The sequence below is a fragment of the Aythya marila genome (assembly GCF_965140915.1).
Source record: "Aythya marila genome assembly, chromosome: 2".
Taxonomy (NCBI): Eukaryota; Metazoa; Chordata; class Aves; order Anseriformes; family Anatidae; genus Aythya; species Aythya marila.
Genome location: NC_139043.1, coordinates 24,910,837 through 24,935,604, shown reverse-complemented (window position 1 = coordinate 24,935,604; position 24,768 = coordinate 24,910,837). Strand labels below are relative to the sequence as shown.

Sequence of the window (24,768 nt, the reverse complement as noted above, 5' to 3'; positions counted from 1 at the left end):
CTTTAAACTTAGGAGTATGTTTCTGATATACAATGAATTTAATTTTGAATTTATACCATAATAATACATCTTTATTATATTTTAATGAATTGCATGACATTCACTCTGTTTTTGTCTCTTGAAACAGCTGTTTAAGTATGTTTTTTATAATCAAAAATATTTTGTTAATGATACAATTCAAAGGATAGTATTAGCTGAGAGAAACTTATTTCTTTCACATTAAAGGACACAAATTCTCAAAAGTAGCATATTCAAAAATATGTTTCATCTGCCCTGTTTTTTTTATCAATTTTAATAGGACCGTGAAAGGTACACTTACAGACTGGATAAAGCATGAAGGCAAAAGAAGTGAGGTCTCAGAAAAATAACATGTTTTCACCCTACATTGGCAGCTGTCAATGGCAAATATATATTTATATTAATTAAAGCAAGTCATATCCTAAAATTTTTTTTTTTTTTCAGACCACTCTTCCGTGGAAATTCAGATGTTGATCAGCTAGGAAAAATCTTTGAGTAAGTAATATCTAGTTGCATTATGTCAGTATCTGCTTAATATTGAAACATTGTGAGGTTTTTGACATGTTTTTAATGCAATAATGTGTCTAGAACAAAGTATTCCTAGAACATATTTCCTATTGCTACTCTATGCAACCTGATATTTCCGTGCATTCTGTGTTAGAGTGGGAGGAGGAAGCAACATGGAATATAGTTCTGCAGAACTAACAGCCATCATCGGGAAGTTATGAGAAACTTCTGTTTTGGGCTTTTTAAATCTCTTAAACATATTGTGTGTATACTATTCATGGATTTTCCCAAAGTTAGATTCAGGAGATTCTCTTCACTTGCAAAAAAAAAAAATGCAGAATTTTAATTTTTCAGTAATTTCTTTGTAGATTTCAGAAAATAACATTAGAACCCTTTATGACTATAATTAAACTGAAATGCTGAAGATGTTTACCAACAGTTTCTTCATGGAAAAGCCTTCTGTGCATAAGAAATAAGAAGGTAGCTATTAAAAATATTGCACAGCCTGTTAAAATGTGTAACAGTCCAGATAACTGTGAGAGCAGAAGAAATATCAGCATACAACATGTTTGGTTGGAATTAACTAATTGGCTTTATTTTAAAACCATTTTAAAATTCTAGGAGTTTGTGTTTTTCTTCTTCGGATATATAGGATATGTTGAGGAGGTGGAGAGGCTATGAAATCTCTGATGCTTAAGAGAGATTAACTCTCTTCAAAATCATGTTCTTATTAAAAAATAAAATAAAATAAAATGACTGATATTACCAATACGATAATTAAGTAGGAATATTTCTTTCTTTTTCTCATGAAAGCTCTTCAGAGCAAGGAATGGCTCTGAATTTATAAGAACTGTGTAAATTTAAGATCCAATGTACACGGCACGTCATTAGGAAATCAGACCCATCTACAGCTGGTCCCATGCTACAAAATGAGTGCTCATTTACCTACCTCTCTGTCTTCCCTTTTATATGGGGGGGCTGCAGGAATCTAGGGATCTGCATGAAAGCAGAAACAGGGGGGGAGAGAGAGAGAGAGAGAGAGAGAGAAGGTTGAAACATTACTCTTTCAAACATATTTCAGAGACAAGATAGTAAAATTTCTAGGGAAAAGAGCTTAATTGGAATAAATAATGAATTTCTTTGTTTAGCCATGTTTCCAGTTCACAAATCATAACAGATTTGTTTCTAAGGATTTTCATTATTTAATATGAGGTTCCTAAATTGCAGGTCTTGATTTCACACAGTTGACTTCCTTTTCCTGCATACCATACCAGTGTATGTGACTCACTTGCGTGGTTAATTTGTCATGCGCTGAATAGCTCTTCCTGCACAATCCAGAAAAATCAGTCCTTAAAGTTTACTTTTTCTTCTTCTGCCAAAGCTACTCTTTTAGTCTTACAAAGTTCTGCTTTATTAAACAAAGACAGTTTGGATACATGCAACATATTTTTAATAATAATAACAATAATAATAAAGACATAGCTGTGGTTTATTTAAAGGATTTTTATTTGTTTATTACATTTAAGGAGAAAAATCCAAATTAATTGGGATAGGATTAAATGGGGTCGATAGCAGCAACCTCCGATGGGATCTTTTCATCCCTAGGGGGTGAGATTACCTGTGCAGAAAAGAATTCATCAAGAAAAGAAAATGCCGTGCTAATTTTAGAATAAATTCCTTATTACACGTTTACTTAAAGAGAAAGTTTGCTTTTGTTTCTTTTTGTGCAGTTCTCCTTAAATAGTTCAAAAGTCTCTTGCTTGGGTTTGGGGGTGAGGGGGGGTATGCTAAATAGTGTTTATTTTGTGTTTTCACAGCTGGAGAACCCCCTACAGTTAGGCATAGTTCTTCTTGTAGGAGGATTGTTTCTTTCTACAGTAGTGAGTCATTCTCCAGACTAATTTGGACAGAAAGTAGTTTCAGGATTTTCATGCATGCTGGACTGATGTATTCTTTCAGATAATCGGGCTGTGGTCTACCTTTGTTTTACATGTGCGTTCTGATCTGCGTCAGGTAAAATTCCACTGCGTTTGAGGGTAAATCCCTAGGAGGTGGCCCAAAACAATTTCCTGCTTTTCCAGGACACCGTCAGCGTGTGGGATGTCCTCACAGATTTCAGGGTAAATGCCGCAATGGTGTGAGCAGACTTGTCTCTCATTGTGATCAATGGGAGTGGAAAGTACTCAGCATTTCTCAAGACCAGGCCTGAACCTTTGGCAGGAGGTGAAACTCATCCAAGATACTCCCAAACTTAGTCACTGAAATGGTAGTGCTACCAGACCAGAGTGAGGGCATCTACTCAGACATTCATTATTAAGAGTTTTGAATACTACGTGAGTGTGTAACTAAAAATATCTTTCCTTTCCACTCTTGGTCTTCTCCACCCTACCTGCCTGACAGGCTGCCTCCTCGTTTCTTTTTGTTAGTTTTGCCTGTGCTTATTCTGCCCTCTTCATGCTCTCTCATGCAAACATTAAAAAAAATGGGACTAACCAAACACTTTTGAATGGCAGGCTAAATGTCATGGTTATTTAAAATATTTAACTCCCCCATCCTCTTATGGTGCTATTTGTGTTACATTTAATACACGTTCAGATCCTTGAACAGCTAATCACATAGCTTTAACCACTGTGGCAAAGAGCATTGCCCCATACTCCTGACATACCTGTGGTTATAAAAAATAATAATAATTTAATTTTTCATACAGTTTTAACTCATCTTTTCCCAAGAGTTGTGATGTTTTCTGATGTAGTAAAGTGAAATTGTCCTGAGATTTTAATTGCTTTGCCCTTCTAGTCATGCAGTGTTGTTTGTTTTTTTTTTTTTAGCTGAGCCAAATTACAATCTAAAACCTATGTAGACAGAGGTGTAATTCTACCAAATTCAGTGAGGTAACCTACGACTTACATCAAAGTTTTTGACCCTAGGCTTCACCCAGTCTTACCAGCCTCAGTAAGAAGAAAGGTCAATGCTGCTCCCTAGTGGCATTGGGCTTAGTGCAGACCCAAGTATTTATGGTTCCTTCTCCTCTTACCCTGTCAGCATTTCAATTAAAAATCTCAACTTTACAGGCTGTAAAGATTGATTTTCCATAAAATCTGACAAGTACTGTGTGGTCTTTTCTATAATTTCCATCAGAAATTGGCATTTCACCACTACAAACATTAAAATCAAACTAAAACATGAAATGTATGTGACATGATCCAACATTAGAGGTTTACCTACTATTTCATTTATTTGGGTTTTGCAATCTTAGCATACTTATTTAATGAGTTTAAATACCTTCTGTAGTTTAAAGTAATAAAGACAGAAATGATAAAAATAAATTCAAATATTTTATTAAAGGGTAAAAATCAACTAAAATACAATGGAAAGTAAAGATATAAAGAACTAGAGTCCTGTGCCACTTCTGAACTGAGACTTTAAAACCTGTATTGTGAAGCAAATAAATTGTTTAACTTTAGGCAACAATTCCTGCACATAGCTTTGAAGCATTATGAAACATCCCTTTTATTGCCTTACCCTCATCTTGACCCATACTCTTCTCTCAGTCCCTATTCTTGTGAATAAAGGTCCTTGCATGCAATTCCCCTTTGAAACTTACTGCATTTAATCATCCTGGAGTGACATATGTTGCACCATCCAGTCAAGAGCTGAGCAAATTTCTTCCAAAGCACTCAGTCTTTTTTCAACAAAAAGACTCATAAAATTGAGACCTAGGCCAGAAAACTGTGCTGGCCACAGAATGATTTCTACATTGAAGGCCTACACTCATCACCCTCTATTCACAGTGATCAGTGCCTTACTGTACAACTAATCTCATTTAAACCAAAAGACTTACTCATAAAGTAAACTGCTACTCGGTATATTCAATACAAAGGGAAGACTGTGTAAATGTCCAGACCTGACGTTATGTTTTGCCTTTCACAGTGTAATTGGACTCCCAGAAGAAGAGGACTGGCCTAATGATGTTGCCCTTCCAAGAAATGCTTTCGCTTCCAGACCTGCACAACCTATTGAAAAATTTGTACCAGATATTGATGAACTGGGCAAAGACTTGCTTCTCGTGAGTTTCCGTTTGTTGTTCTCCAAACCACATGATTGATAGCCACATGCCAAGAAACATTTATATTTCCATTTAATGAGCTTATTAAAGAAAAACTCAAAAGCAAGTAGGCAAATTCATGTAAATCTATGAAACATCAGTACAAAGACACCACCTTTGACTCATGAGGTGTCAAAACTGAGAATAGTTGGAGGCTAGGAAACTGTCAGGCAAGTACATGTTCTGCATGTCTTTATACCACATGCTTTGATCCTCCTTGCTGACTGCTGTTGTGTCACTGATTCAGCCACTCTTGTGGTATAAGCCTGAGCTGAGTACAGAAACTGATCTACCATTTTTCATAGCATAGTGGGCCGAGTGCAAAGCAGAAAATAGGCTGTAGAAGCAGATTACATCTGCATGCCTTCTACTGAATGCTGGAAACTTCCAATTTGGAATTCACCAATTAATCATTGCCTCTTAAACATGGCAGGATTGAAAAGAAGCAAGCAAATTGTGCTGGTAAAGCTGGTAAGATTGAATTTAATTAGATTATTTTCAACATTTCTGTAGATATTTTAGAAACCTTGACCCTCAAGTTCAGTCTTGGAATTGAATATTGAGAATGGTCTTGCCTCAGAGTTCGCCTTTTGCTGTGCTTGTTGAAATCTAGCTATATTTGTTCTCTGGAAGCCTTTGAAAGAACTTGGTTCACTTGAGCTCAGTAGAGTGGGGTCAGTGCAAATCTTGAAAGATTTGCTGCATCCCTTCAAGGCGTTCCTAGCTCCAGCCAAATTATCTCTATATAACAGCAGGTCATTCTCCACTGTCCTTATAACTGCAGCTGTGATAAAGTGGACTGCATCTGGACACTTGAAATGATGGGAGAAATGCATCTTTTGTGCTTGCAAGCAGCTTGGGAATGGAAGCTAGACATGGGAAAATAACAAGATTTTGAGAACAACAAGGACTGAGCATGTCAATGAGCTCAGTGAGTGTGAGACATTGATGGGAGGGAAGAAGAGAAAAATACCTGTGCCTAGATGGTGAGGTGGGAAGTTGTTACTGTTAGACAAAAAGATGAGAAGTGGAATCCACAAATGAAAGGGAACAGGAAGTCACTGAGTTATATTTCAAGAATTAAATTATATAAATTCTGTTACAAGAACAGAAAGTGTGAGCTGGATCTGTTAGACAAGGTTACTAGGAGGAAAACTCTTTGGAGGTGAATCAAGGAAAGAAGAAGAACAAGGTATAAAACATAAGACTATGGGGAGATTTCTGAGCTGGCTGGACAAAGGCAGGGATACAGATCTTGAAAAACAGCAAGCAAAGTAGAGCTAGGAAGAAAAGGGAGAATTTCCAGTGGGATGATATGAAAGCTTTATGAGGGGACCTCAGAATGGAATTCTACCATCACCTGAACATAAACAGTGGAATTAGAATGAAAAGCAGGGAACAAAAATGTATCTGGAACAAGCAAGCAGGGGTTGGAACAAGGCAGAAAACATTTAATTTAAGAGGAATAGACCCAAGATCTGTGATCACTTTAGCACAGCTCTGAAATGGCTGAATGAAATGCAGTTTAAGGTTGTCATTGCTCCTGTTACCTACAAAAAGTGGAATCCCCTACTTCCATCTCAAAGTATATATCTGTCTGGGAGTGTTTGACACACTGACCAGCCCTGCTGCTGTCATTATTGTGGCAGAAAGTTGTGATCTAAAGGTTTCGCCTCAGTGATAAGTCATGTGGATATTTAGTTATTAAAAGTCACTGCAGGAGTCCAAGACTGCAGTATGCCAGATCCTATACAGACACAGAATAAACAAACAGTTAAAGCTCAGATAACTAAATTACAAAACAACAATACTGTAACATTAAGTCAGTGAAAAATATAAGGAGACAATAGTACTGACCAGCATGAGGAGCAGAGCTTTCAGCACACTTACAGACTGGCGTTGATGAATTTTGAATGTTCCTTCAGATTCTTCTTTTATTTCAGCATAATGGAAATGTTCTGGTTTTTGTTTTTGGTTGTTTTTTGTTTTTGTTTTTGTTTTGGGGGGGTTGTTTTGTTTTGTTTTTCCAAAAGATGTAGGAAAGCAAACACAAAACATTAACATACAAAGGGTACGAAGTCAAAGACTCAACACCTATAGAAACATTGAGCTTAGGAATTAACATAAACCTTATAACACAGTCTGGGTTATACCCACAGAAGATGAGTATATTGAATACTGGGGGGATTCAGAAGCTATTCATGAATAGTTGCTCCCTGTAGTCTGTGAGACAGATGTCCTGTGCATCTGAATTCAAGAAAACCTGAATGCTGGGTTTGCCTAGACTATGAATATCTTAATTTTCAAACTTGATATTTTCTATTAGCTTTGAGGATGCTATACTGTAACCCGACTGCTTGTTTTAATATGCATAACATGCAGCAACTGCTGTGACCTGTGACCCTGTTGTGCCTCATACTGATCGTAAATTGACAGTGACATGCATAAATAATTGACAGTGACTTGCAATGTTAGCAATTATAACTCTACATTGTAGTTAAAACCAACTTCTTTTCATACTTACAGAAATGCTTAGCGTTCAATCCAGCCAAGAGAATATCTGCCTATGTTGCCCTGTCTCACCCATACTTCCATGATCTGGAGAAATGCAAGGAGAATCTGGACTCTCACATGTCATCCAGCCAAAACTCCAGTGAGGTGAATGCATCATAATGCTGACTGAAGATGAACCTATAAATGAACAAGACATGTAGCTGACAAGGCCACTGACCCCTATAAACCACATAGCTGTTCTAGTGAAGATCATTATATGGAGGTTTTAAACACCTATCTTTTATTTTGGGATTGTGATGTGCTTATCCAAGGAAACCAATCTAGTTTACTTTCATCAGAGCGATGCAAGGAACAGGGTTTCGACCTGCTCCCATTGCAGCTTTATGTTTGTTTTGTTTTTGTTTTGTTTATCTACCTGGGAAAACTCCAGACGAAGAGAAGCTGCTGACCAGTTTTGCTGCCATTTTATCATTTTAATATTGAATGCTGCCAGTGTGGAGTAGGATGATCAAGTCACTGCCAAAACATGATGCAATCTCTCTCTCTAGCTGCTGAAGCATGATTTGGTACTTTTATTATTATTATTATGTGATCTCTTAAAGTGATATTTAAAGAATGGCATTGAAATATCAGATCTCTGCAACCTGCAGTTAACTGATACATACATTAATACATCCAGCTACTGTGCATTGTAGACTATATGCAGGTGCTTCCCCAGTTGAAAACTTGGATGGATTATTTTATCATTTAATTGCTCTATAAAAATAATAGTGATGATGGTGTTCATAATAAATGTCTCAACTTTTAGTTTTTCCTCATACACAAACAAGTTATTATCCAGTTAAGTTTGTGTGCATGTTTCAAAAGCAAGTATTTTAAAGAAACTTATAGGATCCTGTTCTTAAAGATCCATTCAGTTTCCACATAGTCAGTTTGTGTTGGAATACATGCACATTCTAGCCCATCATCTAACCCATCATTTCTCCCTGGAAACAGCTGCAAGCACATTTTCTCTATCTTGTTCTGAATTTTCTGGTATGCAGCTCAAAGACATGAGCAGAGCCAATGAAAATGAATACAGGTTTGTGCCTTGAACTTGTTCTCATTATCAGCTGAAAAGGAACACAGACAAAATATTTCCAGATTAGAAGCAGGGAATCCTATACCTGTAAAGAAGTACAGGTGTTTATTTGTGCTGAATTGCATGCTGTGTACTGCGCTGCCTTACCTGCAACACCCCCCATGCATCACAAGTGCATGAACGTTACTGTCACAAAATCTCTCAGATGTCATTTATTAAGAAGACTTGTTTTCTATGCAGAAATGCATGAGCTTCTCTCCTAAACCACCATGTGGGTATACTGGCACATGCTTCTCCACTAGGGCTAATGTGCCATTATTGAATGTCAAAATAACTGAGCAATTCACGTGTCTTTATAGCACAGTTATATTAAATATTACATTAATTTTTTATATTTAGTACTTTTACCTTAACTAAAATATATTTTCAGTATTTTTAAAAGAAACTTTTATTTTTTTAATACTGTAATGGGAAAAAAAAGAAGTATTTTGAATCCATAAAAGCTGTTCCCTAGCATGATTTCAGTGCATTTACCTGGATATGACCTGGGGAGAAAATTGGTCCGAGTTAGCCCTTACCATGAATATATAAATACACACTATTGCAATATAACTGATGATAAATGAGGCAGCTAACTTTGCTTACTCCTATGATAGTCCCTTAGGCTACTCTCTTCTTCATCTCTACTTCATCTTGTCTAGCTACTGAGCCAGCATCATACCCTTCCTCACAGCATGCTTGGCAGAAGCAGGTCCTGAGCACTGAGTTGAGCAATGTATTTTTTCTGGATCTGGCAAGGGAACCTGTAGCTGTCTCCCTGGCAGGTTTCTCAGACCTGTGGCATACTGGCTGTTGTGGTGGACTTCACTGTTAACTCTGTTTCAGGTATCTGCACTGTCTGGGACACAGTCCATTGCTAAGAGAGTGAGTAGATTTTACCAGTCTCTTGGATAAAGCTTTTCTTTACTGTTAGATGCTTAACCATGTGACTTATGGTTAAATTATGCCTACTTCAAATAGGACAGGTTTTAAAAGGACCACTTGCATGCATGCATGCATTGGCCTGTGTTTTTCTTCATGCCCAGAATGATACGTACTCGAAACCTACCAGCATGAACAGGAAAGTTGCAAATAGGCCTGGCAAGAGTGTGTACGAGGCATTCACACACAGAGATAATACAGATGCATAGCACAAGAATTTTGGAAGCTCTGCAAGTGGCAAGCTGAAGGCCAGGGAGCGGTCACAGCAGCTAACTCCTCTAATCTTGGCCTCATTTCTGTCATTCTCTCCTCTCCTACACCCGAAAAGAATGGCAAATCTACTGCTCTGGTGTTGAACCAGCCCTATTCCTCCATGGTTCGATGGACCTGAGTGTGAATAGGTTTTTGACATTCATGGGAAAAGATAGGCCAGAATTATTTTTTTTAACAGTTTTTAAACACTAATTAGAACAATCAGACCCAACTTTTAGGAAAATCTTGCCAGAGCAGCAAATAGAAAAGTTTTCTACATGGTTTAGCACTTTTTAAAATATTCTGGATTTTACCTGCCACCAAGCTATCGTACATGTTGTATCAGGGCATTCAGCTGGTGTGGCTTTCCAGCAGCTGTCAGGGAACTCTCCCAGAGCTCTCCAAGAGCTAACATAGAGTGAAAATGTGTGTGTATCTGTGTGTGTGTTTGATTTCTGATTGTAAGCAAATTATTAGGGTGAAACAAAAAGAGGGAAGTTAACACTTTAAGCCAAAGGTTGCTTGGTGTGGGCCCAAGAACTAACGAAAATATGGAAATTGCAAGAAAGTAAACTACTGGAGCAGAATTTACTAATGCATGGTATTGGAAGTAGAGCTCAAGAGAGCAGCAGAGAAAAGCAGGAGCTGGCCTATGGAATCAGAAGTAGAGCCTCTGCAACGTGGTGCTGTATGTCGTCTAATATAGGATCAGGTTATAAGTGGGAGTATTCAGGAGAAAGACTGGAAGAGGTTGCATTAATTTTTGGTTCTGCAACATTTCCATGGGAATGGAAGCAAGAAAAAAGGAAATCTGTCTTAACAGGGTTAGGGCAAAGATCTTTTTTTCCCTTGTGGTACCAAGGGACTGGATTCAAAGGCATAAGGACTTTTCAAATGACCTCCTTTTCAAAATCTTTTCAGGAAGAAATTCCAGTAGTCCTCTCTGACATGCCTTAGGCTTCATCTGATTCCCATTTTCCCTGCCAAGCTATGAGGCTTCACTTACACTAGTAAACTGAGGAGGCCTGTCCCCTGGCTGGGCAAAGTGCTGGCACTGGCTGAAAGCATGCTGGGAATCATGCTAAAAATGAGACAGTACAGAGACAGCTGTGGGGCTGTGCTCAAGTCATGCCCTTACTCTTTTTATTTCACTGGTATAGCTGTAGTCTTGAAGTTTCTGTACTCATTACTGCTGTATGTGTAGGATGTAGGAATTATACATGTGAAAAAATTGCTCCTTTTCACAGATATTCCAGACTGAGATGACAACTTTTCATACACCCTTTAAGTAACATTTTTGAGTGCAATTCTTCACAATAACTATGCCCATACGTATATGTTCTAGAGGACTGGTTCAACAGCAGCTGAAAAACACTGGCAAAAAAATATATTAAAAGTAGGGTTAATTGCTTAGCTCCTAAAACACCCACAAGCAGACACTGTGCTCTACCCACTAGACAACAGGATGTTCTGAGTAACAGAAGGAACAATTTCCATCTCCAACAAACCTTTTATTTTTTTTTTTTTTTTTTTTTTTTTTGTCACTGCTACATAATTCTGCAGGAAAAGCAGACCCAATAGCCAAGGAAAAACATCACCAAAGCCAAGTATTGAAGTGCTGAGCCATAGCAACATGCCTGGAGCAGCCCTTTTCTCTCTTCACCCAGTCCCCACACTCGGTCTAGCTCTCCAGTTCCTCTCTTTGAGCACCCATATGGAAACCAGATTTCAGTGGCACTCACAGATGCTGTTTCCAACAAGATTCTTACAAATTTTCAATAGCTACACAGTGCCAGTGTCCCTGTGCCCCTGCTACCAAGTGTTGCTTATTTTATTCCAGCAGCCCAGAAGGGATGATTTTAAAAGAATTTCTTTGTGCACCTCCTCACTTAACCTTAGTTTTGTGTACACCTGTATTGTCTTCTGTGTGACAAGTAAAATTCTAAGAATAGGCTTTGTGCGTATTTCTGTGTAGGCTGTGCCCGCACTCCACTGTTTTTTCAGCACATTAGTCTACTGTGGGAAATGTTAAGAGTACTTTTCATTCTTTTTTCTCTGTTAAAACAGACCAAAAAAGTAGGATATCATGTTTGCAAAACTTTGGTGCTAAATGTATAGAGCCTTTCACATGCAAGAAAACAGCAAGTTATGGTATTTGAGCATGTCCTGCATGGGGAATGTTACCCAGCAATGTAACTTTTGCATGGTTTTCATACTTGAAGGTCATTTTGGAGAATAAGACAGAAATACTGTGCCATGCTACTTTTCACAAGTTCACTCACTGTCTTTGAGAAGCATGTTTTATCATCCAAAGGGATAATTCTCTCTGGTATTAGAATCATAGAATCATTAAGGTTGTAAAAGACCTTCAAGATCATCTGGTCCAACGCTACCACTGATATCACCCATTAAACCATGTCCCTAAGCACCACATCCAACCTTTCTTTGAACACCTGTTCCAATGCCTGACTGCTCTTTCTGAGCAGAAAAGTCTCCTAATTTCCAACTTGAACCTCCCCTGGCGCAACTTGAGGCCATTCCCTCTCGTCCTGTCACTAGTTACCTGTGAGAAGATGCCAACCCCCAGCTCCCCACACCTTCCTTTCAGGTACCTGTAGAGAGCAATGAGGTCTGCCCTGAGCCTCCTCTTCCCCAGACTAAACAAACCCAGTTCCCTCAGCTGCTCCTCACAGGCCTTGTGCTCCAGGCCCTTCACCAGCTTCGTAGCCCTTCTCTGGACACGCTCCAGGGCCTCGATGTCCTTCTTGTAGTGAGGGGCCCAAAGCTGAACACAGCACTCGAGGTGCGGCCTCACCAGAGCTGACTACAGGGGGACGATCACCTTCCTGGTCCTGCTGGCCACACTATTCCTGGTACAAGCCAGGATGCCGTTGGCCTTCTTGGCCACCTGGCCAATTTTATTATGGAAAATACAGAGAAAACATGCTGGTTTGGTCCTTCAGCCAACAAACTTGAGCACTTATCTGACTCACAACTGAAAACACATCAGTTGTTAAATATGTTTATGAATCATAAACCACACAGTTTGGTTTAAAAGTCGACATTAATTATGTGCCATGTATAATACACAGCTGAATAATGAGGAAGTTTCTTCTAAGAACTCTGTTTTATAGAACCACTTTGTTAGTATTTTTCTTATGCAATAGTTTCAGGAATAGATGGAATTTTATGTACAATGTGAATTAGAAGATACTAGCCTATTAGAGTAATCTGTTGTTTTATGCTTGGAGCTTGAACTGATCAGAAGCTTCGGAAACTAATGTATTTATTGTATTGCCTCAAAACTACTTCTAAATATGAAGAGCTTTCTTGATGTTAATAGGATTTCACTCTTCTCTTAATGTGTGATTCTGTTGACATTAACATATTAGGAAAAAAATGTTTTTCCAAACTGCAATTGTGGGAGAAAAAATAAGAAATTTATTTTTAAATTCACAGAGAATAGCATGTTATATACTGAAATCTTCAGTAACTGACTGTTCATAAGCTATCACTTTTACTTCTTTTTGATTGCTAAGTATTAGAGTTATACAGATATTTTCCATGAGGAAAAAAAATTCAGAAACAATCTCTAGAAAAGTAAGTGGGATTGTATATGCCTAATGATACCTACCAGGTTTCATTATCATATCCATTTTTTTGTGTGTGCAAATACAGTTGAGGTGTGCAAAAATATGACTACAATTTGAATAATCTAACAGGCTGTGCAACTCAAATAGGAGTTCTATCTGTGAGCTATTTATTTAATTATATCTCTGTGGTTTGTGACTTGTTAAATAATGACTGTAATATAATTCCAGTTTCTGGACCAACTCAGTAACCATGAAATCCCAGTAACTTCTGTAAAACAATAAGAAGCTTTTTCGTTGATTTAAACGAGCTAAGCCATTGAAAGAAGAAAGATGTGGACATACAAACTGACAATTATACTTTTGGCAAGTGTAATTTATTCCCTTTAGTCTGAAGCTTCACGTGTATTGCATACAGATATGCAGTATATACCTGGCAAAAGAACCATAAAATACACTTAGGAATAGTGTGCACAAAAACGGCTCACAAAGTGCTTGCAGAAACTAGCTAAATATCATTCTTTAAGGTGTAGTAAATGTTGTGTGTTTGTCTTGCATGGCTACAGAAAGCAAGAGATTCTGGTATGGCTATTTTGATAGCCACTTGGTGATCACGGTAGAGTAGCTTGTTTCCAGAGAAGATCAGACAAAAGATACTGCCTTTAAAAAAACTGACATTAGTAAAGATAAAACAAAAAAAAGATTTCAAGGAACTATTGGGAAGATATTTCTGGGATAAGGGAAAAGGAGATTATTTATAAAGTGAGAAATGTAAATACAAACAATGTGTATCAAATATGCATTGAAACTGAGACTCTTTCACTGACTTCTCAAAGTTGATAGGGTTTTAAGGAAGAATCCAGGTATGAACTTACTCTAATAAGCATTTTAATGTTCATTTGCACTAAAGCTACCTATACTATTTGAAAGGAGAAGGGAAAGCAGGTAATGTTTACTTTGGTGATGTATACACAGATATGCTGTAAAGCTCTCAAGCTCACTGTCCATTTTGGAGCATGCTATAGTTGCATCCACACTAGTTAGCTTTCTGCACCTTAAACCCACCCAGATGCCAAGCAAATTTTCTAATGTTTACACTGATACTTGCTCCCATTGACATGCTCATGTTAAGCCCAGCCAAGCAGCACTGTCTTTGCCACTAAATGGAAAATGAATTTTCACAAATATTTGATTGTCAGCTTCCTTCATGCAATTACTTCTGAAGAGATTATAATTAACCAACTGTAGTATGCAACCTTTCCTCTTATTCCATGCTTCATACATTTGACATGTTATTAAATCATCAGCCCTATCCTAATCATACTTAATGTTATTAATCTTCCCAACTCTTGTTACTGCTGCTGGCTATGCCCAGCACTCTGAGCTGCGCAGTGTGCTGTTCCTGTAGATGCAGAAAGAAGCCACGTTCTGCTGTATGTTCCTGCCATGCATTAATGGTAGGAGGCAGCTACCGTTTTCTAGCGGCCTTTCTTCCTTTTATAAACTTTTGTGGGACTATTTGTTTGTTTATGTTCTTGAATGTTAGGATCTCTTTTGATTATCTAGATGAGAGAGGAAAATTGCAAAGTGCTGCAAAGGTAGGAAAAATGGGTAGAGATAGGAGAGTTCAGGACAATTTGAGAAAGTGAATTTGAACATGTGGAAAAGTTATGTTTAAGTGTAGGGGGAAGAATTTTTTTCCATGTTTTTTTGTTTTCTCCTGTCATTCACTTTCGGAGTGAAGATGATAAAGCAGTGCTCTTGCACGGGATTTTAGCTCCAGATCCTTGATGTGCTAACTCAAGTCATGAGTGCCGGTGCAGTTTTTCAAGACAGCAACAGCTGTATTTTTTAAATCAGATTTTGTATAAGTGAGAGATTTTTCTACGTAGATATATTAAAAAAAAAAAAAAAAAAAGGCTGTTGAGACAGCTCAAGAGCAGACTAATTGCAGACATGAAGAATGTATCAGTAAGGGCACCCAGTAGTGTGAAGAATCATTGTGCATTACAGGCTGACTCCTGCAGCAAATTGAAAATTCTTTGCCAATCCAAAATGGCATGTGTTTGAGCACTTGGGTTTTAATGAGATTATCCACACGCAGATTTGTCTGGATCAGTGCAGGTGGTTCACTGCCTTGCAGGAGCAAGTCTGAGAGCCTGTTGGACACCCAGTGTAAGTGATGCTGCAGAACCGTCTGCCAGGGAAGAGGGTGTCTTTTCATCGGTTGTACAGCAGGAATGGAGCTTTCCAAGCTGCTGTGTCAGCCTCAGAGCTACCGTTAACTATTGTTGTGCCGCCTCCAGAAATAGGCAGAACAGAAATAGGGAGTACAAGGTCTGTGTAGGTTTAGTTCATGTGTATGGGTGACATGGTAAGGGATGGCACAGAGCAGCTTATTTTGGTCCTTGCATTAAATATGAGCAACTAGGCTTGGCACAGAGACAAATTTTGCAGTTCTAGGAATAGGAAGCCTTTAATTCTACACTGTAGTTCTCTGGCATTGGTGATATATATATATAAATATAGTGATAGATCACCCAGCAGGTTATCGACTCCTTATCCCAGATCATCCTACTGTAACACCAAAAGTATACCTGAAGATCCTAGTCCTTAACAGCCCTTCAATACCCTGCTCCCTCTCACTGCAGCAACACTTGGTCAACTATCACTTGTAGCTGACCTTGCTCAGCCATTCAAAAGCTGTGAGCTAATTTACTACCTTGTGATTCTGCAGCCCTTCAGTTTGCAGGCAGACAGTGATGTCTTCTCTCATTTTCCCTTGCTTCTCATTAGGAGTTGGGAATTGATACAGAAGAATATGGCAAAGTGTTTGTTATTTTTACACTCTTTGGCTCAAGCAAAGACATGAGCAGATGTAGATTAGATTGAACATAATGTGTTCGATCAGCCAAAACTATTTTGGATTCATACGATTATTTAGTAAGTATAGAAGATCGCTGGACAACTGTCTGTGTGTGTTTACAAGAGCAGCCAGTGATTCTTCTGTTACATGAAGTTTTTAAAGGATACAAACAAGACTAACAATGCCAGCCTCCTCCTGCTCACCCCTTTTCCCTTCTTCTTCACAGAGATCATTCCCAGGGAAATGTCTTCTCCCAGCAAGAGTCAGAGCACCTAGGAGACAGACCTTCCCTCTATGAGGGGCCCTAACTTTCAAGATGGCATGGGCGCATGCAGGCAATCAAGTTCATTCCTTTTCTCATGCTGTGGCAGATATGAGTACAGAGCCTTGCCACAAGTACTAGGCACAGTCAGACAATGACCCCAATATATTATCCTGAGAAAAAGTGTTTACAGGATCTGGAGGGGATAGTATGCTTGCTGTTTCTATAACAGTGGACATTTTTGCATTTTAAACAGTGGTATCGGTAAGAACTCCCCTAGGAGACCTCTCTCACCTTCCTAAAGGATGACTGTGAACTCTGGGCATATGGTGGGAAAGGACAAAGTGCTTTACTCCAGGTGGATGATGGTGTATCTCCAACAGCCACCCTTCAGAGTTCAAAGTAAAGCCTGGGTCTACAGCCTGCTAGTTAAAGTGCTTTGCAATCCTTTTCCAGCAAGACCCAAAATCCATCAGGATTTTTTTGCAGGGACTTTATCCTGGAGTCCCTTGCAACAAAGGAGGGGTGTTGGGACTATAATGGAAAGTACATCAGACTTTGGATGCTGGCAGGAAGTTTGTGGATGCATTGCTGTACAAGGTGGCTTATACAAGCTCAGTGGCAATGGGCTTATCTGAGGTACTTATTGCTATGCACGTTTTGAACTGAAGATACCTATTGTAACATAATAGAAGAGCTGCAATATCATGAGATTAGAGGCCGAATGGATGGAAGTAGAACTGTGAGCAGCAGGGACTGCAGAGGTTGCTCTGTCCTTTCCTTTTTTGTCCTACATGTCTGTCAACCCAGTGGTTTTCCAGCTGTTTTCCTTTGTTGTGACTCACCTCCACCACCTCCATTGCCCTTCCTGTTATGCATAATAAATTGAATAGAAAAGCATTGCTCTAGATTACTAGATCAAAACCAGAGTAGGTCAGCACTGTCTAAAAATTTGGATCATTCTCTGGTGGTTGGTATTAAATGTATCAGTTGTCTCAGTTTAGATTCCAGCAAATAAAACCCAGTATCTGTGACACCTTCCTCGTATTCAGCACCACTTAATAACCTTGCTGTCATTCTCTGCAGTGTTCAAAATCTCTTTTCCTGGAGATTGAACCTCCCTCCTACAACCCACGTATAGTCACGACAAGGTGGGCTAAAGAAGTTTACCTTACAGCGGTGCTTTTTGGTAAGAAATGAGAGCCAGTTCCCATGGAAAAGGGTCTAAACAAGTCTCAAGGAATCTTAGCCATGCACTCTTTTACAGGCAAAGCAGCCACTTCTGTTAAAGCAAGAAACTCATTTTAAAATACTTAAGAAAGAGAAAATGTAAAGTCGCCTTTTATTTTTCTGATAGAATCTGTTTTCTACACAAAGCTATATGTTTTTGGCACTGAAAGCAAGCCCACAGGCACCCGTTTATTCTTTCCTTTCCAGTATTTAAGTCCTTTGTAAATTCTTTTCAAGCATTCAGATTAATGTATTTATGGTCCATTTCATTCCAATTCATTTAAGTGGTCTACTTCTGCCATTGAATCTTGTATGGGTTTTATTTTTCATGTAATATTTAGCTGCATTATTTTGAACAGCTTTAAAAGTATAATGTCTTTGAATGCTCTAGTTAAAGAGAAATTATACCTTCAAAATGATGTCTTAGGAGTTGAACTGTAAACTTTGGAAATGTTTATATTATAACTCCTGAAAGCACCGCAGAGAGCTTTCGTCTGTATGTCTGTCTTCTACTTTCTGTGTAAGAGTGTATGTTCCTCACCAGCTTGATACTCTTTGGTCTGAAAGCCTGAGTATGCAAACACCTGAATATGGTGCCTCACCTGAGGAGCCCCACAGAGCTGAGAGGGGCTACTCATGTGCCTAGAATTGCTCATAAAAGTATTTGCAGAAAAAGGCTTTCGTTTAGTGATCGGTCGTAGTTGTGGGGACACATGGTTAATAGCAGCACCAAGACACCCAGAAAGGGGGTCAGTGTTTATTGAAAATGTGGACGCATTTATCTGTGAGTTATTTGACATTAACCTAAATTATTGCTATTATAATTCAGTATATTATTTCTTATGAAAACACACTAGTCCTGTGAAAAGGTTAGTTGCCAAAAAATGTGTCGAGTCTTGCTGCTTAATTGTTTATTTGCATTTAGTATACATTTTGGCTGTTGAAGTGAAGCTAGTTTCATAGAGAGGCAGAAAGCTAGATCAGTCAAAAAAAAAATTAAATAAGCTTAATACTGTACCTTGAGTTTTGCAAATAGAATAGTATATGTGTTCAGATGTAGTATTTTTTATGCTCTAGGGTATTTTTTGTTTGTTTAAATATGTAAAAGATTAAGCAGATTACTTTGAAATGCTATTGTAGAGCTAATTTTACAAATAGTGGGGGAATGTTGTCTGAAAAATTAAAATTAGAAAATATTACATAGGCTGCCTTTGGCTTTATTTTGTTTGTAGCAGTTCCAGCAGGTATCTGTCAATTCCAGACACTTAAACCAGGGGCTATGTTTGAGTAGCATCTTGTAACTGAAGTACATTTTGTGCAGCAATAAAATTGCCCATCTCGGCTTTAAAAAAGATTGTTAGCTACACAAAAGCACAAAGGCAGCAAATTTAGATATTCTTTTGTGCATGGACAATTGCATGAAATAGGATTGGGGTGTCAAAGTATTTTAAATCATTTAGTGTAATTTGCTCTCACTGTAACTCCACTGACTACAGTTAAATTAAACCAAGTATTTGACCCTTTAAGTCTACAAATTTCAGCGTCAGGCAGCTCAGGTCTATGTAAAGATATTTAAGCTTAGTAAATCAGCAAGAGTACTATATAATGCGTGTCAAAAATCTTAACTCTAGTAACATTATGTCTCTCAAAATTCCTACTCATTACTTTTGTATACAAAAGTTCGGAAGTGCACTTCTTAGTGGCATTGGGAAATGTGGAGAAAAGCACGGTGCTGGTACAGAAATGTACCAGAAATAAGATTCACTTCTCACTGCTCCAGACACTCCATGTGTGCCTTACTTACATGTTACAAATTCCACTGAAGTTAAAAGAATTGTATGAAGTTAAGCCTGTTTGTAACCCTTATGGGATTCTTGTTTCAGAATCTGCAAGATAAGTTACAGTCGCAAAAGGCATTATTAAAACTGGTGCTTTCAGGTTTACAGAATACTACAAACAGTGAGGACAGTTTCTGAGACACATCCAGAGTAACCTTATTAATTGATATTACATCAGGCCAACATCCATTAGGAAATCAAAATATGCCTCAGTGCCTTTACTTCTTGACTTCTCAGTATGATTTTACAAAAAAATAAAATTAAAAAAAAATAATAATAATAAGTTAAAACAGTATCTAATGCTGTTTGGCTTCTTTTGTGCTCTTTTGGTTTTGCTTTTTGTAATATCATTTGCTCTGGAGATGTCTAGGACTTGCTTATTCAAGGGAAAACATGCAAAGCAGTTTCAAATATTTTTTTCTTAATTCACCTTAGATCATGTACTTTGCTGGTGAAAATCAGCGTAGTCCTGTTGACTTCTACAGCGTTGTATCAGCTTACACCAGCAAACCAGCTGGCACCTAGCGTTTTAGCTTTTCAAGTCACTTTACCTACATATGCAGTAGGATTTTCTTTTGCAAGGTGGAAAGTTACCTAACAGTGCAAACTGTACTACCTAGACTACCATTGATACCTATTCACGGGACATGATTTCACTGTATCACTTCATACTTGAAATTCAAGATGTTCTTTTAATCAGGGTACAAACATGAAAAGGTGCGTGTGTTACTGTTTCTTTTAAAGGTGCATCATTATTTTTATTCTGTGTGCTTAATAATTACTATTCAGTGTTCTTTACATTCTTTTTGTTCAGCATTAAAATCACCTCTGTGTGAAATACAGTATGACCTACAGAGATGCATAAAATTGCAACAGTGATTTCTTGAATTGTTACTTAAATATGCTGGTTTACCTTTTGCTCATACATATTACATCAAGGGGCTACAAAATGCAAACTGTGGTATATAGAAATATTGCACCATTGCTGTACATGAAATCTTGCAGCCTCTCTCCTCTTCTTGCACAGCTGCTGATTACCATATACGCATTGGGAAAACCATGTTTCTGCTGTACAGAATGGCTGGGAAATAATGCAAACACTTTGGAAACTCTAGAGCTCTCTTTGCAAGCTTTCAAACAAAGCCCTTTGATCTAACTGCATGCCTGCTCTGTGTCCCAAATTTCACCCTATGAGGCTTTCTGCTTTAGGAACACCCTCAGCTGGGGCTACTTTACATCGACTGCATTGAAGTTCATCGGAGCATACTCTTTCAAGCATGCACCTTACCACATAACATATTCTTTAGCTTTTACAAGTTTGTAAAGATGGTGGACTGCAGAACTACTCATGTCAATATAGCAAAATTAAATTAAGGCACACAGAAGGTTATCAATGTTGTATTATATCAGAATTACAGTCCTTTGGAACTGAACGTTTTGCTGCTGGCAGTGCAAGAGAAGCAAAGTTGTGTATTTATTGTTGGGTGCTGAGGGTTCAGTATGAAAATCGATATAATAAAAATGTTCACGGTGTCAGGTTCTTTTTAGTTGTTCCCAAATTATTGGAAAGTAAAAAGGCAAGAAATTTGTTTTGTATTTAAAACTGCTTTCCTGAAGTTTACTTCACTTTTCGAGCTATATTTTTCTTTTATCTAAAAATGTAAAATGAATACAGATGCAGTAAGTATTGTATATTAAATACAGAAAAATAGCAACATTGTTTTCTAGTTTTTCTCTTTACAAGTGTTTTTCTCAACACCCTGGGTATTACAGAAAATAAACAAACATACACACAAAACCAGACACACAAACATAAGTACATTCACACCCTTTCAAGCATCCCACCATACACCTTTAGTTTTATAAAAAATCTTGTTTGTCCTCATTTCTGAATTCTTTTCTTGCTTCCCTAGGATGAATTCCATTTAAAAAAAAAATAATAATAAAATATTAAATTGTTCCAATTGCTATGAAGGCTATTCAGTTCAGCACTGTCTGTCTTTACTGAAATCTTCTTTTTATAGATTAACTTTGCTGGGCAAATTGTGCTTTAATTAAGTGGTGGTGGCTCTCAGTCATTCATGAAATGCTTTATTTTCCCCGAATGTTACTCAATCCAACTGTTGTACTAAGGCGTGTGCTATTCATGTCTTCCTAAAGGTTCTGCTATTTTCATCTTCTATCTTTAGAGAACCCAAGCACACTTCCCTGGCTGCCTGTTTTTTTTTCTTGGTTGGCTACAAATACGACTAGTAACATTTCTGAGTACATAGAAATGGTAAAAGTGCGTGTTTTGAGTCAAACACAAAAACAACACATCATCAAACTCTAAAACCAGATGCATGTTTTCTGTCTTCACTCCTAACCAATCAAAAAAAACACCTCGGCAAAACAGTTCAAATAAAGCCTCAGTTTATTGCAAAGACCATTAGGCACTCTTTAGAGCAGGATAAAAGCAGTTTCGACCAACAGGGCCTCAAATGACCCAACAGAATCTAAAAACCATTAGCTGAGGCATCCAAACAGATTTCCACTCCTGGATGAAAGCTGGAGACAGAAATGACTGCAAAGCTAACCAGACCCCCAAACCACAAAGGATTTTATAACTTAAGACCAAAATTTTGTACTGCCCCTAGAAATTACAAGGAACCGTGAAAGCCCATAACACTTCTATACACTTCAGATACAATGCGACACTGAATAAAAACACCTTTACATCATGTGACATTCCAAATCAGCCTTGAAGCACATAAGAGGATGGAGCAGTAGTCTACCACGAGACAGACACAACGTCAGCCACAGGGAGGGAGGCCTGTTGTCTGAGAAGTCACCATCATGACCCCTGTCAGCCATAGCTAGCACATGCTGAAAAAAAGGGAAAAATCACAGAAATTTTTGGCAGATTACACAAGAGATCTGGATACTGTTCAATGTCTTATCTCTCTGATAGCACTCAGCTAGCCCAGGAGAAACCTCAGCAGTCTGTGGGCAGCTGTGGAACAAACTCTTCCTACACGTATTTTCTTCCTAGCCCTCATCTGTGAGAGAGTGAGCTACGGGAGGCTCATAAAAATCAATTATGGAAGAGAAATAAAATTATAAGAACTCCATTAAGAAAAATACTACAGAGAAATCAGCACAAGCGTTATTGTTCTCATTAGTCACATAAATGGTCTGATCCCTTCGCCTCACAATTATCTAATGACACTAGGTACCACACACTTATTAGCACCGTAGAAGCAAGCGTTCATTTTAAATTGCTTAAATGTGTTGTCTTTGTCTAATATTTGTCTGCCAGCTACTGATGTGCAGCAAGATTTACCATATCTGTATCAATCATCATTTTACACCTATCAGTTGTGTTGTTTTGGGTTGTGGCTTTGTTTGTTTGTGGTTTTGTTTGTTTGGTTTGGTTTGGTTGTTTTTGTTTTGGTTTGGTTTGGTTTTGTTCCTTCAGTATACAAAGGCCTCTTTCATGCACACACTTTGCTGGAGTTTGTTGCTTGTGTCTTTGATGTATTTCCCAGGAATTGCAGACAGCTCACTGAGAACTTCTGCCTGATGTCTTCTGAAGTAATCCTTACATTAGGATATACCAGTTGCACTCTGAGGAGCTGATACTCTCCCATCCCTGCTGCATAATGCTGCAACTTTCCACAGTAAATTTTCTTCGCAACTGAGAAAATTTTCCTTGCAGTTCTGGTGTATTTAGCTCCTCAGCTTTCTTCTAGCTCTTCAGAGCCCACTTGTGGTAAATGGCTTCAAGTCACCAGTTCCCATGGGCTCAACATTTTTTCCAGTTATTGCCAGATAAATCAACCCAATCCAATCTGATCAACCGCAACACTGTTTCAGAAACGAGGCTCATTTGTGCTTGGTATGTTTAAAGTACCAACATGTGGTTACTTCTCTTAATTTTTACAACACTAAACATGCAGTAATTCTTAATGGTACCCTTTAAAAAAAAAAGGACATTTGAAGTTCTGAGCATGATGCCAGTAACTCTCAGTCTCCTAGCCCTTGCATTAACCTAACCTCAGTATTACAACAATCCTTGGCTTGCTAGACATGCAGGTAGCTAAAAAATGATAGTTAAGTACTTTTCCCCCACTTTTTTTTTTCCTTTGTTTTGGTAAACAGAGCCCATTTCATTGAACTCTGTGCCAGGACAGGCTGCCATTTCATGACACGTTAGTGTATGCATCCACAGAAGAGAAAACAGAGAAGAGGTCACACCTGTAACTGACCACCAGGTAGGTCAAGGGGAGGGGAAAAAACAAAACAAACAAACAAAAAAAAAACTCATACAGAATCATAAAGGTTGGAAAAGACCTACAATATCATCTGGTCCAACCACCACCCTACTACCAATATTGCCCACTAAACCATGTCCTTAAGCACCATGCATGTCCAACCTTTCCTTGAACACCCCCAGGGGCAGTGACTCCACCACCTCCCTGGGCAACCCGTCCCAATGCCTGACTGCTCTTTCTGAGAAGAAATGACTCCTAATTGTTTTAATTGTTGAAGAGTAGTGCTCTCTGTTCAATTCTTTGTTTTATTTGTTGAAGAGTAGGGGCATGATGTTTCCATTTTTCCACTCACCAGGGACATTGCCCAAATGCCAGGACTTCTCAATTATGATGGAGAGAGGCTTGGCAACTACATCAGCCAGTTCCCTCAGGACCCTGGGATTCATGTCATCAGGTCCCATAGGCTCATACCTGTTTAGATTCATCAGGAGGTCTTGAACCTGCTCTTCACTTACAGTAGGTGGGACTTTGATCCCCCAGCCTCCATCTACGGGCTCAGGGAAATGAAAGACTTGGAGAGCCCATCTACCAGTGCAGACAGAGGCAAAGAAGTTGCTGAGTATCTCAGCCTTCTCCATATCTGTCGCTACCAATTATTCACATATAGAAACTCACTCCTAATATAAGAAATTAGCCACCTATAATCGCTTACACACTACTATTTTCACAAAAATAGTGTCTATTTTCACAAGTGTTAAAGGTGCGTGGTGGCCCTTGGGGACTCCTCCTGTCACCCCAGCGCAGCAGCTAGAAGGAAGCTGGGTCCTGTCTTGTGCCTCAAGGCTCTGTGCAGAAGGGATGCCACCTCTCGCACAAGGCTGGGGGATGAGAAAGAAGCACTCGACACAACCTCTGAGAATTGGCAACAGAGTTCTTTATTGCTGAGACATCTTGCAGGTGAGCCTGCAGGATGTCCGTGGTGTTCGATGGCTACAAGCTAATGCTTGGGATGGAGCCTGAGTGAGGAGGCCTGGAAGATGCCCTCATGTGGAAGAAAGAGGAGGGTTGGGGGGGCTGAGAGCCCCTTTTCTGGGGCTGGCTGCCCCAGGCCATTGGGCTTGCCAGAGAGAAAGGCTGCCCCTCAGCCACAGGGGCTGCCCTCCACCTCCCATCCTGTGCTCTGAGTTTATTTTTAATACTGCTTTTTATGTAATTTCATTCTATTATTTACAAAAAAGAGCAGAAGCAAGATGCATCTTCAGCCCTAATTC

The 24,768-nt window shown here is 38.7% G+C and overlaps 1 protein-coding gene across 2 annotated transcripts in view; it reads left to right on the top strand.

Moving 5' to 3' along the window:
- Positions 1–20,946, top strand: part of CDK6 (cyclin dependent kinase 6) — a 142,297-nt gene extending 121,351 nt beyond the window's left edge. For both annotated transcript variants that reach the window (XM_082754391.1, XM_082754390.1), the window contains 3 exons: positions 463–513; positions 4,456–4,591; positions 7,157–20,946. In XM_082754391.1, the coding sequence (XP_082610517.1) occupies positions 463–513; positions 4,456–4,591; positions 7,157–7,303 (334 nt within the window). In that variant the 3' untranslated portion in view covers positions 7,304–20,946. The remainder of the gene's footprint in view (positions 1–462; positions 514–4,455; positions 4,592–7,156) is intronic.
- The last annotated feature ends 3,822 nt before the right edge of the window (positions 20,947–24,768 follow it).